This window comes from Myxocyprinus asiaticus, chromosome 30 (genome assembly GCF_019703515.2).
Source record: "Myxocyprinus asiaticus isolate MX2 ecotype Aquarium Trade chromosome 30, UBuf_Myxa_2, whole genome shotgun sequence".
NCBI classification, from domain to species: domain Eukaryota; kingdom Metazoa; phylum Chordata; class Actinopteri; order Cypriniformes; family Catostomidae; genus Myxocyprinus; species Myxocyprinus asiaticus.
Genome location: NC_059373.1, coordinates 17,720,119 through 17,738,925, shown reverse-complemented (window position 1 = coordinate 17,738,925; position 18,807 = coordinate 17,720,119). Strand labels below are relative to the sequence as shown.

General features: G+C 37.4%; 1 protein-coding gene across 2 annotated transcripts; it reads left to right on the top strand.

Annotated features, from left to right (window-relative positions):
* Nucleotides 1-2,663: 2,663 nt before the first annotated feature.
* Nucleotides 2,664-18,401, top strand: LOC127421385 (protein naked cuticle homolog 2-like). Of its 2 annotated transcripts, XM_051664408.1 has the most exons (11): nt 2,664-2,893; nt 2,975-3,001; nt 3,085-3,146; nt 12,043-12,129; nt 14,504-14,552; nt 14,746-14,858; nt 16,268-16,360; nt 16,454-16,583; nt 16,719-16,803; nt 17,002-17,117; nt 17,473-18,401. In XM_051664408.1, the coding sequence occupies exons 1-11, from the start codon at nt 2,869-2,871 to the stop codon at nt 17,916-17,918; spliced, it is 1,233 nt and encodes a 410-aa protein (XP_051520368.1). In that variant the 5' UTR covers nt 2,664-2,868; the 3' UTR covers nt 17,919-18,401. The 2 variants fall into 2 exon arrangements, with proteins under 2 accessions (XP_051520368.1, XP_051520369.1); XM_051664409.1 differs by lacking the exon at nt 12,043-12,129 and having other exon boundaries at nt 17,473-18,397.
* Nucleotides 18,402-18,807: the final 406 nt, after the last annotated feature.

Sequence of the window (18,807 nt, the reverse complement as noted above, 5' to 3'; positions counted from 1 at the left end):
AAAATCATGCATTGTTTACGTCTTGTGGCTATAAATTGATTGGCCCCATTCACATCCATTCTAAGTGTATTACTTAACCCAGATTTTAATTTAATTTAAATTTTAAGAAAAGGAAGTAACAAGTCAAAATACATTTTTGTGGTAACCAACATTATTTAACAAATGCTGTCATTTAAATTTAAATTGTATTGAACCCAGAATATTCCTTTAATACGTCATGTGAGATTATTGGACATGCGCAGATAAAGATAATATTTCTCACCTGTGAAAAGCACGTGTTCATTTGGAGGGCAAAAATTATGATGTCGATGACAACACAACTCTTTGTGACGAAACGGAAGAAATGGTCCATCAAACCAACAATGAAGTTGTTTTCATTGACCAAGTCATCCTGCATGTGCAAACAGAAACAAGCTTCATTTCATTTCGCTACATGCTATCATCTAAGCTCTAAACCTAGTGTGCTGTCTACCTACCTAGACAGCATTTGGAATGCCCAATTCCCAATGTGCTCTAAGTCCTCGTGGTGGCGTAGTCACTCTCCTCAATCCGGGTGGCGGAGGACGAATCTCAGTTGCCTCCGCGTCTGAGACCATCAATCTTATCACATGGCTTGTTGAGCGTGTTACCGCAGAGACCTAGCACGTGTGGAGGCTTCACGCTATTCTCCGCTGCATCCACACACAACTCACCACGTGCACCACCAAGAGCGAGAACCACATTATAGTAACCATGAGGAGGTTACCCCATGTGAGACTACCCTCCCTAGCAACCAGGCCAATTTGGTTGCTTAGGAGACCTGGCTGGAGTCACTCAGCACACCATGGATTCAAACTGGCGACTCCAGGAATGGTAGTCAACGTCAATACTCGCTGAGATACCCAGGCCCCCCTAGACAGCATCTCTGAGCAAATCAACTCTCCCAAAAATGCTGCCTAGGTAGGCAGCTATCTAGGTTTTGAGACACAGCTCAAGTGCCACACACACACACACACACACACACACACACAAACAAAGCCAAGATCATAGGAAAATAGTACATAAATTGTGAAGTAATTAAGTTTTGTGAGGGGATATCCTTGACATTGATTGACTCCTGCCATCTCCAACATTCACTCAAATCAAACGGTTAGGGAAAGATTAAAATTGTATCTAAAACATTTAATCTTAGCGAGAATATTTTTGAGAAACAACTTCAGATTTTACTGAATGTGTATGGTCCATTTCATATTTCTGCCTGTTTGACTAGCCTACTTTGTAGTCTCCATAACTGCATTAACTGTCAAGGTAAAGTGAAATGGAATAACATAACACTGGAAAAAGTACACGAGTGAGAACATAAACACATAAATTACTCGTTAATTAATATTTGTCATAACCAGGGTTGGGAGGGTTACTTTTGACATGTATTCCACTATAGATTACAGAATACATGCTGTAAAATGTAATTTGTAACGTATTTCATTAGATTACTCAAGGTCAGTAACGTATTCTAAATACTTTGGATTACTTCTTCAGCACTGGTAGATTTTTTCACTTGTTTTGACTATAAAAACTCTGCCAGTACAGTAAGACAAAATACACATGTTAAAAATACATTCTCTGAAAAACCTAAATATCTTATGCAGTGTTGTTTCTCAAACAAGATAAATCAAACTGATCTTGTTTTAAGGATTTTATATATATATATATATATATATATATATATATATATATATATATATATATTTTTTTTTTACAGGAAAACAATACAAAAATTATTAAGAATATGATTTTTACCCTAATATCAAAGGTCTTTACTAGAAAAAAAGAAATTATGATCCAACGTGTATTTTCTTGACAAAAAAATATGTTTGTGCCTGGTAACATGTGCATGTAAAATGGCTAGAAATAGCATTTTAGTTTAGCGTAAAGCTGACAATTTACACAAGGTTTATTTATATTTCTTCTGCTCCAAACTCATTCTCTGTCTGCTCGTATGAATGTAACACATCATAAGAAAGTGTTTCACCACTGTTCAAATGCACTTTGGATCGCATCATTTATTTGTATAAATGTTTTCCATCTGAAAGGACTAAATATTAAATGAAACAAATGACAATAAAATGCAAAGTAATCTCTTCAGTAATCAAAATACTTTTTGGATGTAACTGTATTCTAATTACCAATGATTTCAATTGTAACTGTAGTGGAATACAGTTACTTATATTTTGTATTTTATATATGTAATCCCGTTACATGTATTCCGTTACTCCCCAACCCTGGTCGTAACATCACCACTGGGGCTTAAATTGAATGGCTGTTGTGACAGATGAAACGTAATGTAACCGGCTAAAAAATTAGCATTTCTAACACTGAAATCATGGTAGATAAAGATGGGATTGGCGTTTCTCGAGACAACATTTTGTATTTGGGTTTCAACGTTAATGTTGTGTTTAATCAGAAACACAACTGATCAAGTTTACGAGGTTTTTATTTTTTTAGAATCGCCTTAGATTACAATCTCATTGTAAAGAAATGTTGTTCATTTAGTGTAAAATGAAAACAAATATTATTTAGAAATATTTTTTTAAGAATTCTCATCCAAAAGATTTACCAGCAAATGAATACCTTTCCTAAAATTGCAGGAGGCGCACGTCGTCGAGGGGAGGGTGCGTCTTTTGAGTTGCGCGTTCTCCATTAAGAATGAGCGCATTGCAGATCCTCGCGAAGAGAAGGATTTTCCTAAACTTCATCTGATCCTCTAATAATAATATGGACAGACATAAACTGAAACATTTCTACCCAATCCCACTCCAGTTATGGCACAGATGTCACAGTTGTTCTTGAAGTGACAACTCTTTTCAAAAATCGATAAGAGAAATCAAAATGGGAAAGTTGCAATCGAAACATGGTAAGACAGTTTGCGTTTCGACATGCCAGACGCTACAGTATGATGCATTCTTTATACGATTTCCCCCCTCTTTTTTTCCAGCATTTAAACGGAGAGAAAATCCAGAAGGTAAGATGACAGGCTACACAACTTCATTATTTCTGCCATATAGTATAAAAATTGTTTTTGAATAAATATTTGCATTGTAATAGGAGGTGCTTTCAAGGAGGCAGTTGACTGTATTGACGAAGTACACAGAAACGGAGACAAGCAGGTAAAGAGACAACTTTATTCTAGAGTTCATTCCTAATGTTTAGTTTTGTTACCTATCACTGTATTACTTTTCTTGGTAATGAATAGGGTTGCTCCTTAGTGTTGATTGTTCGACGAGTCTTGTCTTTCATTGTTAGCACTTTACCATAACTTTTAATAAAACATTAACAAACTTTACGACATTATATTGCTTAATACTTAACAGAATATTAGGTAAATAGAAATGTCATGACACTTTGATTTATAGGCATGTATTATCATATTCTGTATTGTTATTGGAAGGTGCATTAAGTAAGCTACTGTTATGTTAAGCATTATATAATTTGAGATATGACTTGTTATATACATGTTACCCTTTCATTTGTACATTTTGTAATTGTTATGCCAAATATAGCCTTATCTGTCTTTGTATGGCTTGGTATTGTGGCGTCATGCGCTATTTGAAGTAGGCTACTAAGAAGCTAATTAGATATGTGCTGAAATGAACATTTATTTCTTAGTGGCTCATAATGGTTAACAAATCAACTTTGCTGAATTATCACATCATGTTGTGTAATTTTTACATTTTATTTAGTTCTTTATAGGCAGTCAATCTACTCAAGGATGCTCAATTTTTCAAACTAACCAAGCACTGACTGGTCCTATCAGCATTGTATTTCTCAGCATTGTATGTAAATGGTGTTGGGTCAACACATTCTCTTCCCTCTTTTTCCTTTGCTCTCATTCTCTCAGGCGGGCCTGGAGCCTTCATCACTGTGTGAAATGCATATGGCCAGCAGCCAGAACAGCAGGGTCTTTGAGCTAAGCCCCACCACACATCTGTTATTGGTTTTGAAATCAGAGGGAGGCTGTGCTGGGAAAATGGGGGTGGGGGGGAGTGTTTGAAAGGGGGAAAGGAGGTGTAGTTAGTAGGAGGAGTTGTAAGTCGGAGGCTGGTGGAAACAAGTTGCAAAATATGGATCAGTGGTTTGGGAAAAGGCCTTGGATTATTGTGGTGATGCTGTGTGCATTAAACATCTAATTCAGAGATCAGGGTTGGTGGTTTGGGCCAAAGCAACTTACTAGAAAGTGCATTTAGCCTTGGTGTTGTATCAACTACCCTAGCAGCTCTTAAAAAATTACTCCGGATTACACAGTTGATTCTTACTTGTACTATTATGTGTTATGGATTTATTTGTAATATTTGATAGAGGTAAAGACTGATCTGAGATACTTTATGATGGACATAACTTACTAGAGGGAACAAAGAAGAAAATTATGTGACTGTGGTGAAATTTTTGGCCTGATTCCTTACACGTAACGCAGCAGTTTCAAGGTGAAATGTGCACTGTGTGGTGCTAAATGCAAGTCAAATTTTCTCTCACACTTATGAGGTTTTGAATGTTAATGCTCTAATGAACTGTAAATCAGCGAAACTGCCCTCCCTACCCTAAACTTTAAACCTAAACATAACCAACAGTGCCATAAAGCAAATGTGACATGAAAAACACAATTGCTGAAGCAACCACATAATTTCCTGGTGCTTCTGACATTTTCTGCTTGTGTGTTGACTTGTGTGCTCTTCAGGACTTGTACCATTGTCCTTTGCATTGCAAGTGCAATGCTCTATCAGATGAGCTACCATGCAATTTGATCACACTTGAACTATCTTGTAAATGTAGTTTATGTAATGCAAATGTTGTATGTAAAATTGTATCCTTTTACTCGTGATTTGTGTGAAAGGGAGTAAAAGTAATTGGTGTAGCTCCTCTAGTGTTCATTTCACCAGGAAGCTGCTGTGATACATACATATAAAATAATTCTGCAAATATTTAGGTATTGCAATGTGAATATGTAAGACCAGGTTGCAAAGAAGATACAAGCTGGAAATAGTTTGACAGGCCAATTGCCTGTAGTAGTGGACCTTCAGAAATCACAAATAGCACATTCAAGTTAATAAGCTGCTAGGCAATAAACTGGTTGTGGTATTCTCAAGACTGTAATATTATTACGTAATAACAAAAACCTGAAGGTCATTGATTTGTAGTTCTTTTTCTCAGATGATGGAATCGTTGTTCTAGACAAATAGCTGAAATTGTATCCAAATTTTCAGAGCCATAAGATCTGATAGCTTCAAATGTCACTTGCTTTGGCATGACTTATTGTTGTTTACTATTGTGACAAATACATGTTTTAGTGACAATTCGGATTGCTTTGAAAGCATCTTGCACCTCTCTTTGCTTCCCTAAATGAAAAATTATCTCTTAAGTATCTCTTAAATTTATTTATTTATATTAAGTATTATGATAGTGTTTCTTATGAAAACATAATGCAAGCGAGTATCTCAGATATTGGCATCAACAAATCCAAGTCCAAATTTCCTTAATTTCAGTTCCCCACAAAAATGTCATCTTTATCATTCTGAGATGGATGAAATGCTAGAGTGAAATGGAAATCTGTCACTTTTCTGTCTCCATGGTTTTTTTCAGGCTTAATTAGAACACTGTTCTTTTTTATAGCAGGATTCTGCAGCCTGGTTCGTAAAACACTTGAAAGATTGCAGGGCTCAGAGGGCCCTTTCACCTTTTTTCCTCTCTCTGCCCCGCTTCAAAGTGTGCTGAAGGCAGTGATCCATAGAACAGGGTTCATGGGGTGACGGTTATACTCAAATGATTAAAACAAACTTTAAAAAACCTAAAATATTAAAATTCTCTCATCATTTACTCACCATCATGCCATCACAGATGTGTATGACTTTCTTTCTTCTGCAGAACACAAATTAAGGTTTTTAGAGGAATATTTCAGCTCTGTTGGCCCTCACAATGCAAGATGTGAATGGGTACCAAAATATTGAAACTCCAAAAAGCACATAAAGTCAGCAAAAAGTAATCCATACGACTTCAGTGGTTGAATCTATATCTTCGGAAGCGATATGATAGGTGTGGGTGAGAAGTTGTTCAATATTTTAGACCTTTTTACAATAAATTCTCCTCCCTGCCCAGAAGGCGGTGATATGCATAAAGAATGTGAATAGCCAAAAACAAAAGAAGAATATGAAAGTGAAGACTAATAGTAAAAAAAGTGTTAAATATTTATTTGTTTCTCACCAACACTTCTGAATATATGGATTTAACTACTGGAGTCTAATGGATTTCTTTTATGTTGCATTTATTTGCTTTGGAGCTTCAAAATTTTGGTACCCATTCACTTGCATTGTATGGACCTACAGACCTGATATATTCCTCTAAAAATCTTTGTTTGTGTTCAGCAGAAGAAAGAAAATCATACACATCAGGGATGGCATGAGGGTGATTAAACGATGTGAGAACTTTCATTTTTGGGTGAATATTCCTTTATTATTTTTTAAGCAACACTGACAACAAAGCATTAGGCAATTTAATCAAGAACCTCTGAAAACAAAGTGCACATATAATTACAGCAACAAAACCTTACAAATAAACATGATTCAGACACATGGATGGTTACAGGCAGGTGCTTAGAACACAGTCAGTTGTACAGAAAGGAGAACATAAGTCTCACACACTGCCAGATATATATACATACACCGATCAGCCACAGCATTAAAACCACCTGCCTAATAATGTGTAGGTCCCCCTTGTGCCGCCAAAACAGAGCCAACCCGCATCTCAGAATAGCATTCTGAGATGCTATTCTTTTTACACAATTGTACAGAGCGGTTATCTGAGTTACCGTAGACTTTGTCAGTTCGAACCAGTCTGGCCATTCTCTGTTGACCTCTCTCATTGACAAGGCATTTCCGTCCACAGAACTGCCGCTCACTGGATGTTTTTTTGTTTTTGGCACCATTCTGAGTAAATTCTAGAGACTGTTGTGTGTGAAAATCTCAGAAGATCATCAGTTACAGAAATACTTAAACCAGGCCATCTGGCACCAACCAAAATCCATAACACTCTTTTCCAATTATCTGTTGTCCAATGTCTGTGTTTCTTTGCCCACTCTAACCTTTTCTTTTTGTTTTTCTGTTTCAAAAGTGGCTTTTTCTTTGCAATTCTTCCCATAAGGCCTGCACCCCTGAGTCTTCTCTTTACTGTTGTACATGAAACTGGTGTTGAGCGGGTAGAATTCAATGAAGCTGTCAGCTGAGGACATGTGAGGTGTCTATTTCTCAAACTAGAGACTCTGATGTACTTATCCTCTTGTTTAGTTGTACATCTGGGCCTTCCACATCTCTTTCTGTCCTTGTTAGAGCCAGTTGTCCTTTGTCTTTGAAGACTGTAGTGTACACCTTTGTATGAAATCTTTTTTCAAGCATTGTATAGCCTTCATTCCTCAAAACAATGATTGACTGGCGGGGTTTTAGAGAAAGCTGTTTATTTTTTGCCATTTTTGACCTAATATTGACTTTAAGACATGCCAGTCTATTGCATACTGTGGCAACCCAAAAACAAACACAAAGACAATGTTAAGCTTCATTTAACGAACCAAATAGCTTTCAACTGTGTTTGATATAATGGCAAGTGATTTTCTAGTACAAATTAGCAATTTAGCATGATTACTCAAGGATAATGTGTTGGAGTGATGGCTGCTGGAAATGGGGCATGTTTAGATTTGATCAAAAATTACTTTCCAAATAGTGATGGTGCTGTTTTTTACATCAGTAATGTCCTGACTATACTTTGTGATCAGTTGAATGCCACTTTGGTGAATTCAAGTACCAATTTCCTTCCGAAACAGCAAAATCTGTACATTATTCAAAACTTTTGGCCGCCAGTGTATACAGTTGAAGTCAGAAGTTTACATGCACCTACATTTAAACTCAGTTTTCACAATTCCTGACATTTAATCGTAGAAAACATTCCCATTCTTAGGTCAGTTAGGATCACTATTTTAAGAATGTGAAATGTCAGAATAATAGTAGAGAGAATTATTTATTTCAGCTTTTCTTTCTTTCATCACATTCCCAGTGGGTCAGAAGTTTACATACACTTTCTTAGTGTTTGGTAGCATTGCCTTTAAATTGTTTACCTTGGGTCAAACGTTTTGGGTAGCCTTCCACAAGCTTCTCACAATAAGCTGCTGAAATTTTGGCCATGTTGCCACAACTTTGGAGGTATGCTTGTGGTCACTGTCCATTTCGAAGACCCATTTATGACCGAGCTTTAACTTCCTGGCTGACGTCTTGAAATATTGCTTCAATATATCCACATCATTTTCCTTCCTCATGATGCCATCTATTTTGTGAAGTGCACCAGTGCCTCCTGCAGCAAAGCACCCCCACAACATGATGCTGCCACCCCTATGCTTCATGGTTGGGATGGTGTTCTTCGGCTTGCAAGCCTCCCCTTTTTCCTCCAAACATAACAATGGTCATTATGGCCAAACAGTTCAATTTTTGTTTAATTTCTCCAAAAAGTAAGATCTTTGTCCCCATGTGCACTTGCAAACTGTAGTCTAGCTTTTTTATGGCGGTTTTGAAGCAGTGGCTTCTTCCTTGCTGAGCAGCCTTTCAGGTTATGTTGATATAGGGCTTGTTTTACTGTGGATATAGATACTTGTCTACCTGTTTCCACCAGCATCTTCACAAGGTCCTTTGCTGTTGTTTTGGGATTGATTTGCACTTTTTGCACCAAACTACGTTAATCTCTGGGAGACAGAATGTGTCTCCTTCCTGAGCGGTATGATGGCTGCGTGGTCCCATGGTGTTTATACATGCTTGCTATTGTTTGTACAGATGAACGTGATACCTTCAGGCATTTGGAAATTGCTCCCAAGGATGAACCAGACTTGAAGTCAGAAGTTTACATACACTTAGGTTGAAGTCATTAAAACTCATTTTTTAACCACTCCACAGATTTAATATTAGCAAACTATATATTTTGGCAAGTCCATTAGGACATCTACTTTGTGCATAACACGAGTAATTTTTTCCAACAATTATTTACACAGACTTTCACTTTTAATTGACTATATCATAATTCCAGTGGGTCAGAAGTTTACATACACTAAGTTAACTGTGCCTTTAAGAAGCTTGGAAAATTCCAGAAAATGATGTCAAGCCTTTAGACAATTTGCCAATTAGCTTCTGTTAGGAGGTGTACTGAATAGGAGGTGTACCTGTGGATGTATTTTAAGGCCTACCTTCAAACTCTGTGCCTCTTTGCTTGACATCATGGGAAAATCAAAAGAAATCAGCCAAGACCTCAAAAAACAATTGTGGACCTCCACAAGTCTGGTTCATCCTTGGGAGCAATTTCCAAATGCCTGAAGATACCACGTTCATCTACACAAACAATAGTATGCAAGTATAAACACCACGGGACCACGCAGCCATCCTACCGCTCAGGAAGGAGACTCATTCTGTCTCCTAAAGATGAACGTAGTTTGGTACGAAAAGTGCAAATCAATCACAGAACAACAGCAAAGGACCTTGTGAAGACGCTGGAGGAAACAGGTAGACAATATCTATATCCACAGTAAAACGAGACATATATCGGCATAACCTGAAAGGCTGCACAGCAAGGAAGAAGCCACTGCTCCAAAAACACCATAAAAAAGCCAGACTACAGTTTGCAAGTGCACATGGGGACAAAGGTCTTAGTTTTTGGAGAAATGTCCTCTGGTCTAATGAAACAAAAATGGAACTGTTTGGCCATAATGACCATTGTTATGTTTGGAGGAAAAAGGGTGAGGCTTGCAAGCCGAAGAACACCATCCCAACCGTGGAGCATGGGGGTGGCAGCATTATGTTGTGGGGGTGCTTTGCTACAGGAGGGACTGGTGCACTTCACAAAATAGATGGAATCATGAGGAAGGAAAATGATGTAGATATAATGAAGCAACATCTCAAGACATCAGCCAGGAAGTTAAAGCTTGGTTGCAAATGGGTCTTCTAAATGGACAATGACCTCAAGCATACCTCCAAAGTTGTGGCAAAATGGCTTAAGGACAACAAAGTCAAGGTATTGGAGTGGCCATCACAAAGCCCTGACTTCAATCCGATAGAAAATTTGTGGGCAGAACTGAAAAAGCGTGTGCGAGCAAGGAGGCCTACAAACCAGGTACACCAGAGCTGTCTGGAGGAATGGGCCAAAATTCCAGCAACAAAATGTTTGACCAAAGTTAAACAATTTAAAGACAATGCTACCAAATACTAACAAAGTGTATGTAAATTTCTGACCCACTGGGAATGTGATGAAAAAAATAAAAGCTGAAATAAATAATTCTCTCTACTATTATTCTGACATTTCACATTCTTAAAATAAAGTTGTGATCCTAACTGACCTAAAACAGGGAATTTTTCTATGATAAAATGCAAGGAATTGTGAATAACTTAGTTTAAATGTATTTGGCTAAGGTGTATGTAAACTTCTGTCTTCAACTGTATATATACACTGTATATATATTTATATGTACACTGTCACTGGTATACCAAATGTTGCTATATGAATAAATATAAGAAATTTTACTAGCTACAGCTGTGTGCATTAAAGTATTCTCTCCTGTCTATTTTAGAGACTCACAATAATTCTAAAATCCTCTTTGAAACAACAATAGTAAAGGTTTATCGTTTGGTTACTTATATGAACTTCCCCAAGAAAAACTATTCAACAAAAACTGAATAGGAGTAATTACATATCTCTGGAAAACTAAATAAAACAAAGTTTTGAACCAGTTATATACTACTCAGACTAAAATGTGATATATACACAAGAAAAGCAAGGGATCTGCCAAAGACAATCAGGAAAAACGATGATTAAAATCAATATTTAATCCACAGTTTACATCGCCTCGGCCGACATGATTTTTTCTCCAGCTCGGTAACTCCATTCCGCTGTGATTGGTCATGAGGATCAGCAGCGGGGACTGTTGTGTAGTAGTGCGCTGTGGAGCTCGCACTAATGTGGGCTCAGCCGAAGGGCGCATTGAGGGTGCAAAGGGGGTGCTCGTGATAACCCTTTGGGGTGCTAAAATGTCAAATAGGACGCCCTATGGTCTCATGCACTTTGCGGGAATGTGCAAATGAAGGCCACGAGACCGCAAGTCCACATCAAGTGTGCCATTTGGGACAGGGCCTAATAGTAAAACTTTGGAAAAGAAACTTGCCCTGAAAGAAAAAGTCCATGATCTTTATAAAGGGCGAAAGGGACTTAAAATACCCAGATTTGTAAAGTAACAGATAAACTGATTTCACCAGAAAGGATAACCAAAAATTGCCAACATTTTAGACTTATATTGATCTTATGTTGGTCTTTTATCCTTATTTTTTGACCATCGATTCTTATGAAGAACAAACTCATGCTAAATTGTTGTCATTTATCTGACAGAAGTAAAAAGGCACCTTTCATCAACATATTAGTTTGCTTAGACATGCCTGGAGAATGTGTAGTGATTTGTTTGATGTGTGGTCTATTCTAGAGAGACTTTTTACAGTACTTACTAAGTCTGTCTTAAGTATTGTTTGCCATCAGTCCATTACAAGTTACATTCAGAATTTGTATGCGGCTCCAGAGTAATTAGTCACATTGCTTTTATGGCTCAGGAGATCTTGTGCCAGCCGAGTAACTGCCATTGCGAAAAATGGGAACGCTAACAGATCGTTTTCTCCATGTATTATAGGCCTTATTGGTCCATACTAATACAGTAATGCTTGGGTTGGGGAGAAATACAAAAATGTTGAGAATTATGCATTTTTATCTCAAATGATTGCCCATCTAAACATTGAAAGCATAGTGATGCTGGATTGTGCTCGAGTCTATTCCAAGACCACAAAAGATTTAATCAGTCTAGTCCAGCCTCAACAGTTTTAGTATATGGTGTCAGATATTCTAGTACCTTGAGCCGTGGTCATACTGCAACCGACTTGGCTCAGTAATGATTAAACAGCATCTCTCTCTCTCTCTCTCTCTCTCTCTCTCTATCTATCACCATGTTATAAGGGTTCTATCCAGGTGTTTGGTGACCGGAAGTGTGAGGAAACAAAGCCAGGCACTGTTCTGAACTGTTCTGAGGGCACAGACAGCAGTGTGAGTGAGTGGTGAAGAGGAACAGGAGTTGGGATGGGGGGTGTCTAGCAGAATGACACCCGGCTCTTGGCAGGAGAAACCCCCTCAGAGCTGGTAATCTGAGCCCACATGAAAGGCCCTAGAGCAGGCAGAGCGTGGCAGAGGCTTGGCCATGATGATGGGAAAAATCATTGGCAAAAAGACAGATCACTCAGCATACTTCTCTTCTGCACTTTTTTTTTCAGCATTCTGTCAGGCTGCAGGTTCTGCTTTTAGCAGCATAATGCAGAGATATTGCTTTTGGATTTCCTTGCTAGGAAAAGATGGGAACTAGTGGAGCAAAACAGTTTTACTCACCCTCATGTTGTTTGTCCAAACCTGTGTGACCTTCTTTCTCTCGTGGGAAAAACAAACAAACATTATTATAGAATGTCCAATCTACTCTTTTTCCTACAATGAAAGTGAATGGTGACCATGACTGTCAAGGTAGATTTTCAGTGAATATTGCCCTAAATATTCTGTTCCTCACAAAAAGCTATTAAATGGCTACAGAAGACTTGGAATATAGTGCGCAGGTTGTATGGATTACTTTTATGATGCTTTTTTGTCCTTTTTGGAGCTTGTCCAACATAATCACACAGGAAGTCAGCGTGTTGTTTCCGAGAGTTCCGGTACCATATCAGCCACGCACATTGTGCCGCAGCCGACTCACCAACAAGAGCCATTTCCTATCAGAGACTTTTGCAATGGCTCCGGCATGTTTACCTTCCACTGTGGTGCAACACGAGTTAAAACCAGGAAGTAATCACGTTCCCATAATTAGTGGCTAGTGCGATTCCGAGGTTCCATTTTTCCCTCTAACAGTAAATGTTTTACTCCACTGATGTTTAGGTTTGGGGGTTGGGGATTACAGTTTATAAAATGTGCATTTCTCTCCACTATATTACAGCCTGTATCTGAAAAAAACTCACTTCACAACTCGCTTTTGGCGCCCCTCTGTGGACATTTCACCTGGAAAATGGAGCTCATATGCCCAACAATATACTTAATGAGAGTTTGTGCCTTAATATTTGGTTTTAACCTGGTGCACAATATCAAGCTGGCATGACTAACACCATGTCTACATCATGTGAGGAACGTCACTTTAACTCTTTACTTTCAAAGTAACAGCTACAGTATATGTGCTGTGTTCATTATATAGACCACTTAATATATGTGAAGCGGACATACTGCATATTCACAATATAGCATTACCTTTTGTACCTTATTGCTTTTGAGGTTTATAAAAAAACTGCTAAAATAAACTACAGAATTTAATTGTAAACTATTCTCAATTTTAGATGTAGAACTTTTGGGTGGTCAGTCACAACAAAAGTCAGAAAATATACAGTAGATGTTTATAAAGTATTCTTCAAATACTGTATAATGTAATTCAATTGCAAATTGATATCTAGCTATAATTTTTGTTGAAACAATTCAGTTGCTTTCCTTTATTCAAATGTAACAAACCTTCCATTACAGTCAGAACACAAACAAAAAAAAGTATCTAAATAGAACTCGTTGAATCCGGGATGAAGTGTGCCATTTCTTTATGTGAGTGCAAGAAATTGGATAAGCTTATGTTAAAGACAGAACTGATGCAAAGATTAAATTGACGGAAAATGGTCAGAAATGATTCACAACATAATTTTATTCCATATAATTACACTGTATAAACCTAAGTCTACTGTTGAAGCTCTGCTATAGCATGGAATATGACAAAACAAGACCAATCCCTTCTTTTTTGTCAGATACTGCTGAACATTCAAAGAATTTGATAGTGAGATGTGTTGCCCGCATACTTGCAGTGTTTAAGTGACCTCACCCAATATGCTGTGAAAGAGGGAGATAATTTTGGCATGGAGGATTAGAGACGATGTTGAGCTGTTTTGTCATGGAGGGTAATTAATTTCCTCCCTAAAAAACCAACAGTACAATGTGTCTGGAAACAATTGTGCTTAAGACCACAGGAGTGCAAAGAATTAAGTTATTTATTTATTCTTTTTCTGGTTCTTGGTGAATTCATTATGGGGTGCTGGTTTTCAAGCTCAGAAACTGTTTTTCTGTGCAAATGCGATTAAGCAATGTTAAGTTCACGTTGTCAATCATTAGTTAATTTTGAGCGTGTGCATATGTGTACACTTTAGAGACTTTTAGGAATTGCAATAACCCTCTAAAGAACTAGCATAAACTGTTTTCTATGATTTCTGATTTAATCTAATTTCTAATCTAATTCTTTCATATTGTAAGTCTCTTTACCGTACACACTAGCTGATATAGAAACCAATGTTTTCTTTGGATGTCCAAAGTTTTAATGAGTTGTTTTGCATCTTTTTCTCTTTTTTTCCCCCTCTAGGATCTATGTGGAAGAGATCCAAAAAAAGATCATAACTGTTCACTGGAGGGTAATTTGAGCTTGGAAAGGAAACTCATTCACAGACAGTGTCTTTGTTTGAAGCACAGTCATTTAGACTAAGAATCTATCATTTTAAATATTCCCTAAATGTGGATTTCCTATTAAATAAATTAGATCTGGTATAACTTGTTGTTCATAGAATTCTCTGAGTTACATCAATTAACATTTTCTGTTATTTGTAGTAACACTGCTACCAGACAGAGTAACGGAGAGTCACAAACCTTTCCTTTGTTCTCCTGAAAATGAAAGACAGCATCTACTCAAAGATCCACCGGGGAGAAATGGAAAGAGTAATGTAAGTGTCTGCCATTGAGAAAACTACACGTTTAACATCGAACAATTGTTAAATGTAGTGAATTTGAGTTCAAATTCATGAGTGAATTGTTTTCTAAGTTGTAAGATCCAGTGGCCCCCAAAAGTATTTGGATGCTAAAGCCACATTTAAAAATGTTTGGACGTCTTTGTATAATATAACCAAATAAAAAACCAAGTGGCACAAGAACACTTTTCAAATAAAACAATAAATATATGTTTTAGATGATAAAATAATTGATGTTTTCAAAATTAAGACAAAAGTATTTGGACAGTTTCTGGTTGTCAAACATTAGTGGAACATGTCCATACAGTTGAGTGAATGTGATGAACTATACCTGTGGTGAGGGGAACTGATTTTATCAGCCGGATCTTATGAAAATTGCATGACCGAGGCAACATTTTGCTAAACGAAATTACGTGCTTGATTACAGGTTTCACTGCTTTTTCCCAGTGAAATGTCCTATGAGGGGCGCTAAAAGCGAGTGAAATGGCTTCGTAACCAGGTTTTTGAAGTGAATGTTCGATGGAGGTTTTAATGAATAAAACGGACCTCCTTAACTTAAAACATTAACCTAAACCTAACAGTGTCCTAAAAGCAAATGAGAGGTGAACAAAACAGACATACCAACACTATATGTGTTATACCAACACCTGAGCCAACCGATAGAGTCCAAAATCAAACGCAACATTTGCAAAAGCACGTCATTTTGTGTCGCTGCTTTGACATTTTCGTCTCGTGTCAGATTGCGTGCTTGACTGGGCTCGAACTGAGGGTCTTCCGAGTCTAAAAGTCCAACACTCTATCAGGTGAGCTACCATGGGAAATAATCACTTTGGAATAAGTGTGTAAATGTAGGTGAGTCTGTAATACAAGTGTTAAAATGAATTGTTTTTCAAATGATGCCTTAAGAAGTAAAAGTGTTTTGATATCATAACATAGCAATGTGCGAGTAATAGAGCGAAAAATAAGTGTTTATAAAATCATAACCAGCCGTTGTACTCGTGATGTGTGTGAAAGTGAATAAAACGCTTAAAGCATCTCATCTCAAGTGTTAATTTCACCATGAAACTGTGGCAAAACGTAGAACGTGGCATGTAAAACTCAGCACGTAAAAATGTTGTTATAGTAAGCGTATACTGTACATCCATTAAAAATGACCTTGTGACCAGTTAGTTAAGAGTTATAGCAAAAATGAATAGAAACAGTGAAGTTAGTATTGAGAAAAGCTCTATCATTTCTTTTTAGTTGATTTGATACTTTGTTTTCTAATGCAATGATATTCATGTGTTTTTTGGGGCAACTGAATCTTGATTAATAAACATGTTGTCATTCTGATACCAAAATGAAGCAATTATCTTCCTCTTACATTTTTGTGACGTTGATATCAGGATGTGGAGTGTATTATGTCTATGGATGATAATCATCATGAGTGGATGATCACATTGTACGATTTTGACAGCAACGGCAAAGTGACCAAAGAGGTAATGCTTAAACAAATGGCAGTCCACTGTTTCATTATTACAATGGTACACAAATCCATTATTGGTGAGTTTCTCTCTATGTGTTTGTTGCAGAATATGTTGAGCTTGATGCATGCGATCTATGAGGTGGTGGAGATGTCAGTCAAACAGGTGGTTCTTAGCAATGGCACAACCCTGCGTGTGAAGCTGAGTGTCACCCCATTAACCAGAGGCAACAGAAAAGGTGGACTGAACCTGGAATTATCAGGAATATATTGTCTTATTTTGTTTTGTGTAGGTACTATTGGTTCATTTTACAGAGATAATGATCACAATGCAATATCACTGACTTAAATTTGCTTTTGTCTTAATCCTTAAGATCGGGACATTGGGATATCTCATAATGAGCAAGATCAAATGGAGGGAACAATACGGTGTGCAGAAAGTCATCATGTTCAAATTAGGTAAAAAGCACCAAGTCATTATTAAATACAAATGAGTGTGTCATATTATTAAGAAAACTTTGATGCAGAAAGCCCCTAATTAATTATTTAACCAGATGCACAAGACTACAATACAAAATTAAAAAGAATATGAGTACAGGAATGAAAATTATATTTGATTAAAATAAGTAACAATTTTCTTTCATTTACCTCTGTCAGAAGCCAGATGGGTGATCTAGACAAAAAGCACTACCCTGTTGATGAAAACACAGAACGTAGGAACCACTATCTTGATCTGGCTGGGACTGAGAATTACACCTCAAGATTTGATGCTGGTAACTTCACAATATTTCTTTGCTTTTTTTCCAATATGAAATAGCCACTGAATATTTTTCATAAAGGTCAGGAAAAATTGCTGAACTCAGTGTTGTGAAGGCCAAACTCATTTCAGGTTTACCATGACCAAACATAATGTAACAAGTTGTTTCTGGTATCTTCATCTCAATCTCATTCCCATTCTGCAGATCTGCACTTACAATGTCCTCTCAAATGCTCTTGGTTACATTCAGCTTTTGCAGTTCAATTAAAAACATACAAGTCATTGCATGTCTCTAAATGTTTAGTGAGGTCTGGTTGAAGATGAGATTTTTTGAGCTTTCATAATGATTTATCTGACTCTAATATCTTCAGAACAATCTGCTGAGGAGCAGCGACGGGACAGCCCATTCCGTGGCCATCACCGTTGCTCTCAGACCGAGACCTCAAGCCCTGTGGAATATTCTGGGAGGTCCATTTCTTTCCTCAGGTCACTCCGCAACCGCAGCAAGTCTGTCGGTGGCAGTGGAGCTACAGCCAAACCCAGCAAGCTCCATGGGCATCACCCTGTCAACTGGTGCCATCCATCCCAGCAGCAAACGCAGCCTCCTATGCTGCACAGCTCCAGCAAACGCATCCGTGCCAGGGCCCGTGAGACCACATCACCTTCCAAAGGCAACCAGGGCTTGGACAGAGAGTTGCAGCCTGGGCCAGCTGTCCCTGCTTGTGGCTTTATGTCCATTCCTCAAAGGCACGAGCACCATCATCACCATGAGCATCATCATCACCATCATCATCATCACCATTACCACTCAGCATAAGAGGTCTGAAAGAGTGTAGGTCATGGGAGTGTCAGTGAGTGGAACAAAATGAGTAACTTAGTAGCAAATTCTGGACTTCTTGAAGGTGGCATTAGTTTTCTTCTCTACAAAGAGGAACTGTAATCAATCCGTCGCTGCATTTGCACCCATTATGTTTGTATGTGCTTCCCTCTTGTGGTTCTCAATGGAATTGTCAAGGCTGAATTGTGAAATTTCTGTGCCACAGAATGGAATTGCAAAAATAAACTTTTATAATGTAAAAGTTTAATAAGGCTTCTGCTGATCGCACAAACAAGATAGTCGCACTTCCAAACTCACGCCATTGGTTGTGTCATTGTTGATGCGTCAGGCTGAACGGGTCGATCAAAACAGAGAATCTCTTTATGGTGAGACATAACAAAAACATAAAACAAGGTGCCTTTTGACCAATGATTTTCCATGATTTTCCCATGACTTTTCCAAGATTTGTATTCCTGAGTTGTTCAGATTACTGGACAATAATAATAATTATCATAAAACTAAATTAAAAATATAATAAAATAATAATATTATAAATTAAAACATTTATTTACACACAAGTAAATAATAAAAAAAAAATCAAATAAACATTCATACACCTACATATCAAATAAATTCTAATAAAACAAAATGTCTTTAAATGCTTTTAAAAAATGTGGATGCTTGGAGTGTTTCTAATTTCAAATTAGTATTTTTGAACATAATTGTTATAGAAATTACACACATAAAGAGCAATTTCTAGCCAAATACATATTTTAGAGCAGAGTATAACTTGAAAAATGTATATTATTCACCATAGAAATTTCCATGAAGATTTTATCGGTTTCCATTAATTTTCCTGGCCTGGATACCACTCATTTAAAATTTCCTG

Coding starts and splice junctions, on each gene's coding strand:
- LOC127421385 (XM_051664408.1), top strand. CDS start 2,869: ATGGGAAAGTTGCAATCGAAACATG. Junction 3,147..12,042: donor ACAGAAACGGAGACAAGCAG/GTAAAGAGACAA, acceptor CCATGTTATAAG/GGTTCTATCCAGGTGTTTGG. Junction 12,130..14,503: donor CTGAGGGCACAGACAGCAGT/GTGAGTGAGTGG, acceptor TTCCCCCTCTAG/GATCTATGTGGAAGAGATCC.